Source organism: Gobio gobio, assembly GCF_949357685.1.
Source record: "Gobio gobio genome assembly, chromosome: 1".
NCBI lineage: Eukaryota > Metazoa > Chordata > Actinopteri > Cypriniformes > Gobionidae > Gobio > Gobio gobio.
Window position 1 is genome coordinate 1,080,907 of NC_137097.1, and position 14,804 is coordinate 1,095,710.

The 14,804-nt window shown below is 38.8% G+C and overlaps 1 protein-coding gene across 1 annotated transcript; it reads right to left on the reverse strand.

Moving 5' to 3' along the window:
- Positions 1-5,377: 5,377 nt before the first annotated feature.
- On the reverse strand, positions 5,378-12,932 carry LOC307135943 (uncharacterized protein; the record flags this gene model as incomplete). The annotated part of the gene is made up of 4 exons (XM_079832673.1): positions 5,378-5,691; positions 6,151-6,333; positions 10,732-10,893; positions 12,803-12,932. 4 exons carry the CDS (start codon positions 12,930-12,932, stop codon positions 5,378-5,380), a joined length of 789 nt encoding a protein of 262 aa, XP_079688799.1.
- Between the last annotated feature and the right edge of the window lie 1,872 nt (positions 12,933-14,804).

Sequence of the window (14,804 nt, forward strand, 5' to 3'; positions counted from 1 at the left end):
GACAATGAAGCAGGTATAAATGTTATTCAAAATTTATTTGTCAGGTGTTATTCTGAAATCTCCAAATTTACAAAAGAAAGTTAATTATAAAAATACTATTACAAGATTTATTATTTATTTTATTTTTTGTTATGCAATTTACTGTTCTATTTAGTCTAAGGGTCTTAACTGTACAATTCCCTTACAGTCAACACTGTAGCAATTATGGCCGCAGACATATAGATGAATTAATCTTCCAAATGATTCGATCAAATTAACATCCTTTTCACAAAAGCCCTATTCAGCTGCTCTAGACCTCAGGTAACTTAGATCGGCAGTTCAAGACATTAAATTGATAAGCACATAACACAAGAACAGTTATCTTTGATTACAAACGGAACTTTATTAATTACTCTAACACATCAAACTAATATCTAACATAAACACGCGCACTCGCACATTCACACGTTGCAGAAAGGAAGAAGGTGAGGAAAGAATAAGTTCTAAGAGAGAGAAATTATGAAATCCTAAGCAATATATGCATTTATGACACATGACCTGAAGAAACCATTGATCAGTAATTTAACCTCCTATCGTTTCTTAGGCAGGGTTATTACATTTGATCTAATGCACCAGTTCAGCTTGGAATCAAAAAGGCGCTACTTGCGTTTGTGTTTCGCGCGTCGTCTGACAAGGGGGATTCCCTTCCCCTGGCTGGACAGGGATTTTCCCGGATCTTTGATTCGCTGAAGGTCTGGTCAACGTCTGGGGAAGCCAACCACGTGGGGTGTTGGCGGCTGGATGAAAGTCTTGTGGTCGTTGTTTGAAGTTGGAGCGCGCTGTTAGAAACTCGTTGTTGAGAGACTTTTGTGGCGAAACTTAACAGAACCCGAGACTTAACGGAAATGAAATAAACTTTAAGTAAAAGAAAGGAAAGTGAGAGAAAAGCAGATGGCCTGAATTAAATCGTTGTTAACCCATTTTCTCTGTATTGGTCTGTCACGATCGTCTCCTGGGAGCTCTCCGTTCAGAACTCACTCTGGTCAAACTGCTAGGACTTAGCTCATCTCTGAACTGCGAACAGGCCGCGAACCAGCTCGAACTGATATGGAACCGAACTTGAGCTGAACTCTGCACTGCTTCTGGTCTGAACTGTACAGAACTGAACTTTTCGTTCGTGTTCTGAGATTAAACTCAAACATTTGCCCATCCCCTGGATGGGTTCTGGCCAATTAGGCTTCAGGGGTGACTGTGTCTCCACCCCTCCCACAAAATTGGGTTATCTATAGAATTTAGTTTCCTGCTCTTAAGCAGAGAGTAAATTTAGACCTAATTTCTCACTATAAGGACATGATCAATTCTATAAAGATTTCATTCAGCTCATCTGTTGGATTATATCCATACGAACACACCGGTATCAAACATGATACATTTTCATCCACTCATTCAATAGTTACATAATTGCATGAATTGGGAGTAATGTACATGCATAATAGTCACGTGTATCAGTTGTAAACACACTAACAAGTTATGTCGAAGGCTATTTGAATGAAAGTCCAATAATCAGTTATTTGCTGCACTCCATATGTAACAGTTTCTGTGAGCTTGCTTGGAGTTTTAGCTGTCACGTGGAGTTCTTTTACCGCTCATTGAAAAGACAGAGATCTGGTTTGTTTCTTTGTCTTGTGACCACAAGCGTCCTCTGTCCTCTTTTGTCTAGGCTTTGGTCACAAGTCCATAGGAAATCGAGTAATTATTAACTAAACTAGTAGCTCCGGGCAGAATCAAGCCTCCATCTCTCTCGTGATCGATGGTCGATTACCTGAGGTCTAGAGCAGCTGAATTGGGCTTTTGTGAAAAGGATGTTAATTTGATCGAATCATTTGGAAGATTAATTCATCTATATGTCTGCGGCCATAATTGCTACACACACACACACACACACACACACACACACACACACACACACACACACACACACACACACACACACACACACACACACACACACACACACACACACACACACACACACACAAGACTGTTATTATCTATTATTATACTGGTATAAAACTATAAAAACTGAAACTATAAAAGAAAGCCAAAGATATCCAGAGAATATGTACACTTTGACATTTACAGAAACAAGAGAATATTTTTTCCCCTTTCATTTACCCTTCTCTGCCACCCATCTTTGCTTTTCCACCTCATAAAAAGCAGAGTCTTGAAATGCTTTCCAGGTCATCTCTTTGTCCATTCCCTGACCTTTGTAAATAGAAAATACTTTTGAAGGACGGTAAATATATTTCCCTGATACCCCAGGAAAGCCTGTATGTATATGTGGACTATTTGGGGCTTGCTTTCATTCCATTTTGCAGAATCTGCACAGGTGACCAGTGTGTTGAGTATCAGACCTCTTCCGTTTCGGCTGCCCTTTCTCCTCAACCCATTTTTTTTGTGGCTTCCAGTTCCCTTTGAAAGAAGTCGGTCTCCATAAAATCACTGGTTTGAACATTCTCCATCTCAGTGATATCCAACAGTTCACCCTGTTTATTAAACTGTGCAGGAGTATAAATCACATTCTGGCATGGAACCATCTTTTTATTTTTAACAGAGAGACTCAACTTAGACCTACTCAAATCACTCACGTGACCACTAGAAACTTGATGGGTGAGAACAAATGAATCTGCCATAAGGGCAGCATCTGACATTTTAGTCACTTTATGTTCATTAAGATACAGCACTTTGAACACAGTTTTTAAATTCTTCCAGAAGAATGAGCTCTCTAAGCTGTTCCTTAGTTGTAACTTTTAAAGAGGAACACCAATGGTCAAACAGGTTCTCTTTCTCTCTAGCAAACTCAAGATACGTGCACTTCTCAACCTTAAAATTGGCATTTGGCATTTGGAAACAAAGATGAAATTCTCAAGGTGAATGCATACCGTGAGGCTAGGGGTAAAACAACTAAAGATCATGTCAGGAATCTTGGTGTAGTCATGTCGAAGCAATAACTAAATCAGCATACATAAAAAATATATCAAGAATTAGATGCTTTGTTTCCAGGCAAGACCTAGAGAAACTCGTTCATGCTTTCATCACCAGTAGGGTGGACTATTGTAATGGTCTTCCCAAAAAGACAATTAGACAGCTGCAGCTCATACAGAACGCTGAGCAGAACCAGAAAATATGACCATATCACGCCAGTCCTCAGGTCTTTACACTGGCTTCCAGTTACATTTAGGATCGATTTTAAAGTGCTATTACTTGTATATAAATCACTCAATGACCTAGGACCTCAATACATTGCAGATATGCTGATTAAATACAAACCCAACAGATCACTCAGATCATCAGGATCAAGTCAGTTAGAAATACCAAGGGTTCACTCAAAGCAAGGAGAGTCTGCTTTTAGCTATTATGCCAGCCGTAGCTGGAACCAGCTTCCTGAACAGATCAGATGTGCTCCAACAGTAGCCACTCTCAGATCCAGACTCAAAACACATCTGTGCACATCTGTCCAGACTCAAAACACATCTGTTTAGCTGTACATTTACTGAATGAGCTATGCCACTGTACGTCCCACTGATTGGACCTTATCTATGCATCATCTTTTTATTATTTTTATAACTGTTTGAGTTTACCTTTGTTCTTATCTTTGGTTTTATCTATATATCATTTTATTCTTTTTCATTCTATTTACAACTGTATATTTCTATTTCTTATGTATCTGTTGATTATCATTGTTGGTTAGGGCTGTCTGACTGGAAGAGATTGGAAAAAGTGAGCAGTGTGCTTCGCTTCATTCTGCTTGTGGTAGCAGACAGTGCAAAGAAGCGGACTCAAGAAAGGGGAGGCCCTGCGGGGCATAGGATTGAGATTGCGGGGTGATTAAAAATTCTATAACTTCTTTAATTCTAAATAAATTTCTAACTCTAACTCTTCTCTTTAAGTGCACATGCATCGCGCTCAGCACAACATTTTTCTGCATCAACACACAACATGCACATGTTTTATGCACATTGCCTCAACCTTTATCTGAGACGTTCACTAAATTTGCTGGTGAATAATTGCATTGGAAGAAGTAAAGACGAGGGCCACAACTTTAAGAACCCAGTACTCCAAACTTCTTAGAGCCAAACCCAGTGGGAGTGGGGAAAAGCCACTCACAAGCAAGCAAAAGTGGCTGCTGCAGTCACTATGTTTTTGAGAAAACATGTAATTCAACGCGCCTCTGAAAGCAGTGTAAGAGCTACTACTGTAGCTTTGTTGTTTCCTGCAATTGTTATTTTTAAATCTATTTATCACATAAGCCTATATACAGTAGGTAAATTAATACATCACCTTATGTGTTTTTTACAGCTTCATCAGTCAATTAAAGATGCCCTAGCTGCAGTGAATGATGAAGCGTCTCAGATGTCTGAGGACATGACTGTGGAGCTGTCAGCAACTGTGTGTCAGCCATCTACTTTGCAGACTGATAATGAACTTTCGGTAACACTTTACTTGAAGGGGTGTGCATAAGACTGACATGACACCTTCATAATCATGACATGACACATGTCATGAATATGAATGAGTTTTTATGCATGTTTATGACAACTGTCATTAAGTGTCATTCGCTCAGTTATGTCATTTTAAATGCAAAGATGACATTATTTGCATTATTTATATCTTTATTATGACAACTTGACATAAACCAATACATCATAACCTGTCAGTGTCTTTGTCATGACAACTTGACATTACCAAGACAACATAACCTGTCATAAATCTGTCATAAACATGACATAGCAGATTAATCATCAAACTTAAGAAGTTTTGGCTTTATGGGTTAACATTACATTTAACTGTCATGTGGTTGGTTTTGACATGACATTATAATGTCATACATTTTTTTATGACCACTTTTTCAGTGGTACAAGTTGAATTTGTCATTAACATGTCATTAAGTGTCAATACTCTATCAAATGATGTTATGACAGTGTCATTAATATTTTTCTTGACCTAAACTACAGTGGTACAAGTTGAATTTGTCACTAACATGTCATTAAGTGTCAATACATATTTTTCTGCAGTGGTACAAGTTGAACTTGTCATTAAATGTTAAGTGGTATTACTCAAATTATTTTAAATTATTACTGTCAAATTATTTTAAATATCTTAACAAAATGCAACAGACACATCAAAAGATTTTACTTAACTTTACGTATGTGCGGAATACATAAAAAACTGAAAACTAACAGAACTTGTTCTTCCTCTCAGAGAGTTCTGACTTTTTCTGACATAGAATGGGGAAAAAACTAACAAAAATTATTTCCTGTGCTTCCTCAAACAGGATTACAACAATATCTCAACATGTACAGTGTTTTAGAGGCAAAACAATAGGATAACTTGTTTATTAGGTGTACTTATACATTATTGGGAGGAGTTGTCCACTCTTTTTCTTTGCTGTGATAGTTTCAGCCATCTCTTTTGTTATAGCCCTCCTGCAGCGCTCTGCAAACTCAGAGATCTTCTCATTTACATCATCTGTGGGGAGCAGCTCCTTAAATGCGTCTGGATATGTGATTGCTAGCTCAGCAATTATAGCTGTTCTTGCAATTGTGTTGCGGTCAACATTAATCTTGGTGAAGGCCTTTTTCATGGATCCAAACTTGGTGAATCTCTTGAGGGCATTCTTGTAGCGGCGGATGATTCCATCTGTTGTGGTCACTGAAAAAAAACAAAAAAAACAACACAAACAAATAAATGAACTAGGGCTTTCAAAACTATTAATTGAGATTATTAAGTTGGCTTGAGAAAGCCAACTTACTGAAATCCTATTTAAACTTATTATTATTAAGTTGGCTTGAGAAATCATCATACAAGTGCATCTGTTTTGTAGTTGTTATGGACTACAAAACAGAAACAGCCATTTACTGCCATTATAAAGCTTGGAAGAGCCAGGACTACTTTTAATACAACTCTGGTTGTATTCGTCTGACAGAAGAATGTCATATACACCTAGGATAACCTGAGGGTGAGTAAATCATGGGATAATTTTCATTTTTGGGTGAACTATGCCATGTTAGAAGCTGCTTTTCATGCAAATATGAAAAATTAAAGACAGTTAAGTAATGTGCAACTGTAATGTAAAAAATCATCTCATTATGAAGAGAATCAATGTCTTACTTCTTGAACGGCTGTGTGAGTCAGTGTATTTTTTTGACTTTTTCTTCTCCTTCGCCTTCTTCTTCTTCTTCTGCTGCTCCTCTTCTGAGGATGATGAGGAGCTGGAGTCTGATGATGAAGAGGAGGGGGATGGAGACATTGAAGATGAAGATGAAGAAGGAATGTGATCTGTCTTTCTGAAGCCTGTGAGAAAAGGGTAATGGGGCAGTTGGACAAGCAGAAAGATGTATAAATAAACAAAGCCCCAAAACCTAAAAAGCTACCATTCTCAATGTAGGCCCAATTTTGGGTACTATCTGAAAACAGAGAACTGTTTCACAGAAGAACACAAATAACAGGCGTTGTTTTATTACAGATAAATTCTATAATGCTCTCTTGTAGTTGATGATTAAAATAACTTTCTGTAAAGTCTTGTTTTTGAAACCAGAACAGAGAGCTATTGGAAGTGCTTGTCACAAGTCACAAAGTATCTATGAAAATGTCCATAATATATTATTAATGCTTTACATTTACATTACAATATATGTTAATATATGACGGACGGTTTTGATTCTTCTGTAATAATGTGATTAATAATTTATTTACTGCATTTAATAAACATGACTACATGAAGTTACTGACATCGAGGAGCAACGGCGAGAACTTGCATGTGCATGGAAACAGAACAGGACATGGTCGATGTTGAGGGAGTTATTAATACAGTAATCGAGAAAGAGAAATGCATTTGGTTTTGTGTTGTCTCATTGGAGGTGGCCGTGTGACCTCTGCCAGCTTGTGCTATGTGACGAATACCAGCAGTGTTGCATTTCAACATAACTAAGAGATTAAAATGTTTTGATATTCTAATAAGGTCTATTTTGATGAATACGAGTTTAAACAGATCTTAAAGGCATAGATGTAAGAACGGTCAATAGTGTCTTGCTGATGTAATCATTTTATGCGAGTTAAACAGTTATATTTCATAAGCAGTTATTATGTGGTGATGTTGAGCAATATAATTTGGTTCTAGCTACTGTTTTTAACTTCTAGTGAGAGAGACAAATATTATTTCACATAGCATTACCGTCGCAGTATGTGTATCATTACTGTGATTCAAAATTCCTTTATCATGGTTGAAGACCCTAGCTAGAGAAAACCCAGATATTTAGATTTGCTCTGCAAGTAGTCTGGCAAAGAGCCCATTCAAGCCCATTTCTAATCCCTAGAAATCAAGGCACCAATCAGAAACGTTGGGGCGGGCTTTACACGATGACGACAGCGCAGCGACGTTGAAGCAGATTTTGGATATTACAAAGATAGATGCCGCCGTGGAACATCACTCGTTCGAATCAGCTATCACGTCTGTTTTAAGCGATTTAAACTTTTCCTTTTCGTTAATGGGTCTTAGCGAGAGCCCTCTGGTAGTGTTAATGTTTCACAAAATATAGTTTTAAGTCCTTTTCAGGCGAGAATGTAGTTGTTTAAAGCTCAAATCTGTGGTTTATTTATAAAGAGAGCGCCTTTTTGAAAATTTGATCTGGCGTTTTCGGCTCCAGTGAGCTAGAGTGGATCAGCGGCGCTCAATCGCTCATTAACCCCAGCGAGAGCAGCCTTTCCTCGGCCAGTCCCCCAGCCGTCTGCCGCTGGCTCTGATGTCTCTGTGGTGGTTAAACATGAGATATGATTCGTCTTGTGTAGATCTAACGGCTGATCTTTGCTCTCATTAATCTATAATTTGTTCCCTGACAGATCGTTTTGTCTGAGGCCAAAGTGAAGTTTCATAACTTTATATTTTTAAGCTATTAAACGTTGTAGTCTCCTAGCGCTGACTTTGTTTGACTGAATTGCTTTATTTATTGTATAGCTTCTTATACCTTTTACTTATAATTTTATAATTGCTATTGATCACACAAACTGACATTTAACAAAAAGAGACTGTGTTTTATGTCATATTTCATTTTATTACAGTGATAATCATAGCCTATATATGCACACATATTAATGTTTTTGTTTTATGTAAACAAAAAGAGGCTGGGTTTTTTATATTTTGTTTTGTTATATACATGCATTGAAGATAATATGCATTGCCTGCACTACATTTGTGTGGCTATAATATGTTTAATGTTTTTTTTTTTTAATGAAAATGAAAAGAGGAAGAGTGGTGTTTTATCATATATTTAGTTTTATTGTAGCCTAAAATATACAAATATATACTGAGTGATACTGTCAAGAACGCTGCTTGTCCATTAGCAGAGTAGGCGGAAATGTCCTCCCGTCCTCGGGAGTTCGTTCTCCAGAGTCAAACTTGGCAAGTAACAGACACAAGTCAGAAGTTTGAGTTATTAAACATAATAGCCACACAAATGTGGTTCAGGCAACGCGTAGCTAGGCCTACATTGATTATCATATATATTTATAATAAAACAAAGTATAAAACACCCTGCCTCTTTCGTTTACATTTAAAAAATAATATATTAAACATTAATATGTGGTTTAGGTAAGGAGAACACAAGTACAGACAAGAACGCATATTGAGAAACGGCCAGAGTCTCAGATGTTTCTCCGTCGCTCTGCATATGTCATCTCCTTCATCGCTCTGATTGGTTTTAGGTCTATCCAATTGCGCCCAGAGGCATTTGAGCGACGCCCGTTGGGAAATGATTTGTCTATGTTACTCAGTTACTACTGAGAAAATGGTCTGGTTTTAACCAGGCAATACAATAGCTATATTGCCCCCTCAAATTAATCTAATTAGAGGGATACTAAAGAGTAATTACATAATATATTTAATGTATGAAAACCTTTAATTTAATATAGTTTAGCTATTGTCTAATTAATCCCCCGGTGAGCAAGCCAAAAGTGACAGTGGCAAGGAACAAAAACTCCATTTAGCCATTTATAAAATCCATTTATAATGGATTTTAGAGTGAACAGGAGTAACTTTATTCTATTTAAAGCCCCTACAGCGATTGACAACTTTCAAATCTATCTCTGCACCATTAAATCGGTGGTTTCCAGTGGCTCCACAATACGACCCTTCAGTGAGTTTGCACTTAAAATTAAACTTAGCTCCACTTTTGCTCTGTGTGCTGTGATGAATGCATCAGATAAGAAGGAAAAGTTGATAGTGGCTCTATCACAGTTTTTCTGTCCTACATGAATTTCACAAACATTTAAAACTGCATAAATAACGGTAATCGTCTTGCTAATGTACCTGACTTTCCAGTAGATGCAAGTGCCCTGGGGGCTCCCTTATAGCCTGGTTTTACCAGACTCTCGTACATTTCATTTGTACATAGAGTCTGGCCACTCTCCATTGACAAGCGTTTCCTTCCTTGAAGGCGGGCACTCTGTTGAAGTTTAAAACTATTGGATCTGCCAAGAGTCTCTCTGGATCTGCCTAACCAATCACTAACGTTTGGTCGTGACGTATGTCACGCGCCGTTCGCCTTTGATTCTCACATTAACTGTGCACACCACCGCAGTGTCAGTAATAAAATTCGGATTGTTATTTATTCACGGTTGAGAGGAGAGTTTTGTGATCGGAACGCGCTGGTCTCGTGGTGCATATCTCGTGCAATCATAACATGATTGTATGCTGTCAATAAAATGTAATATGCTTGGTATGATAAGAATAAATACTGCCGTGAATAACAGCCCAATTCAAATGTTTACGTGCTTTTCTTCTTTTATTTTTTGAGCGGTGATGAAATATTTTGCTCTTGTAAACACTTGCCAGTATTTAAAGAAATACAAGTCTAGAAATGCAAATTACAGCTCATGCAACCGCACAGTGCTCTGAAAGGGTCTATAAAGGATATAAACAGTGAGTTTTAAAGTGATATATTCTTGAAAACTCAGAGATGTGGATTCGGACAGCAATTACATTACCACACGACCTTGGTGTTTGTCAAAAGCAGTCGGTAATTCAGCCTGGGTTTTTCTCGCGGGTGGTGGGAGACGGACGGCTTCAGCAACTCCTTCACCACTAACGGAGCGAGCTGGAAAATACTTTTCCCGGACCACAACATCAGCAGTACAGCAGTGATTGTTCTTGCTCCGTGTAACGGGAGTTCGTTTGTTCAGGGAAGAAGGAGGCGGGAACCGGCGAACGTTTAACAACTTTTAATCAAATAATAAACACAAAATGAAAGTAAAAGCGGCAGCCCCTCACGGACGACTGCCGCGCACAAACATAACAAAACGCATCTTAAAATCCAGGCCTGGTCCTCTCTCGTCCTTCACCGGTGACGCTCGTCCTTATATGCCTCCGTGCTCCCTCATGAGAGGACTCGAGACCAGTGTGTCTCAATCACGTACACCGATCTCGCTCGCTCGTCCACCTCGCTACACTCCGGTTTTAACTTCTGGACATTCGTCAGCGCTGCCACACACTCGCATCTTTCACCGGCGCCATTACTGAACTACAACTCAAACTAGCGCACGACATCAACGTCATCGCTCTCAGCCACTCCCTCTGTTCGCTGATTGGACCGGTAAAAAATTGTTCGGGGGAAAACCTAAGCATACACCGCAGTCCCAGACGTAGTACTGAAGGAAAATGAAAATTGAGCGGAAGTACGTAGGAGGGCGGAGCCAGGCTAGCTCCCTTAATTTGTGAAAGCAGGAATTCCTTGTCGTTTTTTAGCTCACTGTTGGCTTCTTCCAGGTATTTAATGCGGTCCTCAAGGTGTTCAATCTTCTGTCGATCCATCTTGGTCTGTTCTTTAAGTTTGGCCAACTCCAACATTCCTGTTGGTGAAACTGCACATTTTTTAAATAAACAAATGTTTTTCTTATATATTCTCCCATCCCAATAATGTCCCTTACTCAGAGCCTAGCAATGTTGTCAATCATTCAGTTAATCAAACTTCCACTTCATAAGACCTCAAAGTATCAGCTAAAGTTGCAAGGATTATTATGGTGTTGCATGTATCTGCTTTTTGAACAGTCTTTCCTTATTGACTTCCACTTCTTTACTTTTCAACAATAACAACATTTTTCCAATTGTGTTCCGCTGAAGAAAGCAAGTCACCGACACCTTAGGTGTGGCCTAGGGTGAGTTAATGCTGGGCGGTATACCGGTCCATACCGAATACCGGTATTTATTTTTGTTATGATATGAATTTTGATGATACCGCAATAACGGTATGTGTCGCTTAACCAACATTCGGAATGCGCTGCAGCGCGTTACTGTTTGAGGGGTCCCGTTTCACTGTGGCACTGTAGTGAGAGCACAGCTGAGATCACATTACAGCCTATCGTAAGTCCGAATAACGTTGGTTTCGGACAACACTACTAATGGCTGTACCCTCCGTCATTTTGTCAGTGTGTTGTTATATAGGGTTAGATTTTTAAAACGCTTAGGGTGCCCTCAACTCTTTTTTTCTATCTCCATGGTATTTAAATATGCATGTGTCTGTAATGAGTGTGTTGCAGGTCTGTGTTTTATTGGTTGTTGTCTCCCAACAGCATCATTTTGTGGGGCTTTGAGTTTTTCTACAATATTCACTCGTCATGACAGTAAAACAGGGCATTCTAGTCAATCTACTACAGTATTTCCTCTCTCAATCAGGAGAAAATGTGGTTAACACCCGGTCATGCATAGGGGGAAAAAATACCGTCATATACCCAATATATAAACCGATATAATTTTGACAAATACCATGATATAAATTTTTGGTCATACCGCCCAGCACTAGAGTGAGTCATTTATCAGCAAATTTTCATTTTTAGGTGGGCTTTTCCTTTAAAAGTATGTCCTGGTGTGCAAAACGGAGTGCATCAATTTAAAGGTCCCGTTCTTCGTGTCTTTTTGAAGCTTTGATTGTGTTTACAGTGTGCAATATAACATGTGTTCATGTTTCGCGTGTAAAAAAAAACGATTGACATGGCGACAAACGCAGTCAAACGCAACACTTCCTTTTCTCCACGCGATCGTCCTCTTCTCCACGTGGGAGAGCAACAAGACCACGCCCCCTTTTTCGCATATTCTTGTGGGCGGAGGTTAGTCTGTTCTACTGCTCTACTGACGTCATTAATGAAGGAAGTACCAGGATGTAGTCCAAGCCAGCCGTTCGCTCTAGGCTTTGAAAGGGAACTTCTGTTAAATAAAATATCTCGCTTGGCATTGAACTTTGAGCTTTATAATTTTACAGGTATTATTTATGCTCTAACTGCAACATTACACACTAACTAAAGTTTGAACAGTGGGATCACGAAGAACAGGACCTTTAAATGCATGTTGCAAAATAAAAGCCAAGCACTTGCAATAGAAGACAGAAATATATTTATAAAATAAAATAATATATTAATCTATGATGTAATAATAATAAAACATATCAATAATATGTATTATTATGAGACACAATTTTGGCAATAAATTAAATTAAACATTTTTACTTAGGTGTGGAGAACTGTGTAGAATTACTTCTATTTGCACTGATTAGTGCTATTTTAATATTGGGACAACACTTTACTTTATTAAGCTACAATATACAAAAACATACAATATCTACAGAATAATAAAAATAGGAAATATGATGTGCCACGATCAGGCAAATACAGATGTTGGCAATGTGCTGACAAAGTGGCTAAAACAGATTTAATAAGCTAATGGCAGGTTTTAATTGCAAGCACTAGTTGTTTAAGTATTAACACAAAAATGACTTACATAATTTCCTCAGGGAATATTTGACTGTCTTCTTTCTCTTTGGCCCAACAGGGACCTCATCCACATCTTGTTGTAGGCTCTCATTCGCAATCGCATCATCCACGTCTTCTTTACCTTCCTCGGCCTCCATTCCCCCACCATGTGCTCTTTTACTGAAACGAGTTTCCATCTAAATAAAGTTGCGCAAAGCAAAGAACATAAACACCATGTCATGTCAGCTACATTTGTAAACTAACAGTTCTGTACAACTGATGATGCCAATGTTCCTAAATAAAATACAAATGTTACATGTTTAGCTTACCTCAAATATCGAATTTTGTGGGTTCTTCGATTCTTTGATGGCCCTGTATGTTGTCCGTGTGGTCTGTTTTACGACAATTATATGCGCGGGACAGTCAGGTAACGTTACGCACGTCACGCACATCCAGTAGGCGCCAATATGTAAAGTGGCACGATATTTGAATGTGGTACAGGACAGAGACTGATTGGGTTGTTGGCTTAGAAAGCAATTACAGATGACCCGGTTATTGCAAGAACTCCTAAAAAATATTAGAAGTTTTGATAAAACGAAAAAAAGAAGAATAGTCCGATGGATGCAGGTATCCTGAAACGTAGGATGCAGTGTCCAAAATGCAATCGGAGCATGAGCCTGCAAAAATGCGATCGCAACGATGGGTTACGATGGTAAGTAAATACATTAACAATTTAATTAAACTAATTGCTAATTGCGATCTTATTTGAAATGAGACAAATACACTATGGGCCCTATTTTAACGATCTGAAACGCAACTGTCAAAGCGCGAAGCGCAAGTAACTTTGTGGGCGGGTCTCGGCGCTGTTGCTATTCTCCCGGCGGGATAAATGGCTCTTGCGCCCGGCGCAAATCTAAAATGGGTTGGTCTGAAGTAGCTTCATTATTCATAGGTGTGGTTTGGGCGTAACGTGAATAAACCAATCCGAGCGTCATCCAACATTTCCTTTAAAAGCAGGTGCGCAAGTTCCATTATGGATTGCTATTATTATGGCGTATTTACCAGGCGCACGCCAGGAGCGGTTCACAGCCGAGGAGACTGATGTTCTTGTAAGAGCAGTGAAAGACAGAGAAGTGAAGTTGTAATGTTGTACATTATGGTAAAGGTGATTTCACAGTCTTTTTTTTTCAGTCTTTCAGTTTTTCAGTCGATTTTTTTTCCTGGTTCTTGACGGACAAACCAATTTGTCAGATGTCCTTATATACATATATGTCTTGCCACTATTGGGCAAACAGGTCTTATCCTTAATTATTACAATTAGCCTGAATCATTTGTAAGCTAGATTTATGCCTATTTTTTCACATCTTCGTGGCACACCACAATGATTTCCGTCATCTCATGTGTTAATATTTTTTTGTGTAACAATTTATGATTTGCAAAAATAACTGTTGCATCTGTGTAGATTACATGAGCAAAGTGTATGCGCGTTGTGCACGCTATACATTATGGTCAAGCATGCGCCCTTAAAATAGCATAATGAACAACGCGCAACGCGCCACTGATTTTAGACTAGGTTTTTTCTGGTCAGTGGCGCAATTGTTTAATGGAACAGCAAAATAGCACCAGGGATTGTTTGCGCCGGAACACGCCTCCTTTTTTGCGCTGAACCGCCCAGGGAGCGCAAGTTCATTCACTAGTTTAGCGACGTGCTTCTGTGGAGGGAAAAGCGCGCTTTGCGCGGGTGCAAAATAGGAATGACACATGCGTCGGTGTACAAAGTCAATTGCGCTGGGTGCAAGATAGGGCCCTATAGGACATACATGGGCCTACACACACACACACACACACACACACACACACACACACACACACACATACGTAACTTAGCCTATAGCTACGTTTTGGACAGTCATAACAATATGTTTTATCCAGGTTGCTCTGTATAGTAAGTTATGATATTTGATTTTTTCATGTGTTATACTTTTCTGCATTTTGCCTTTTTTTCTGCAGGGTCTGTAAGCGTCACAAAA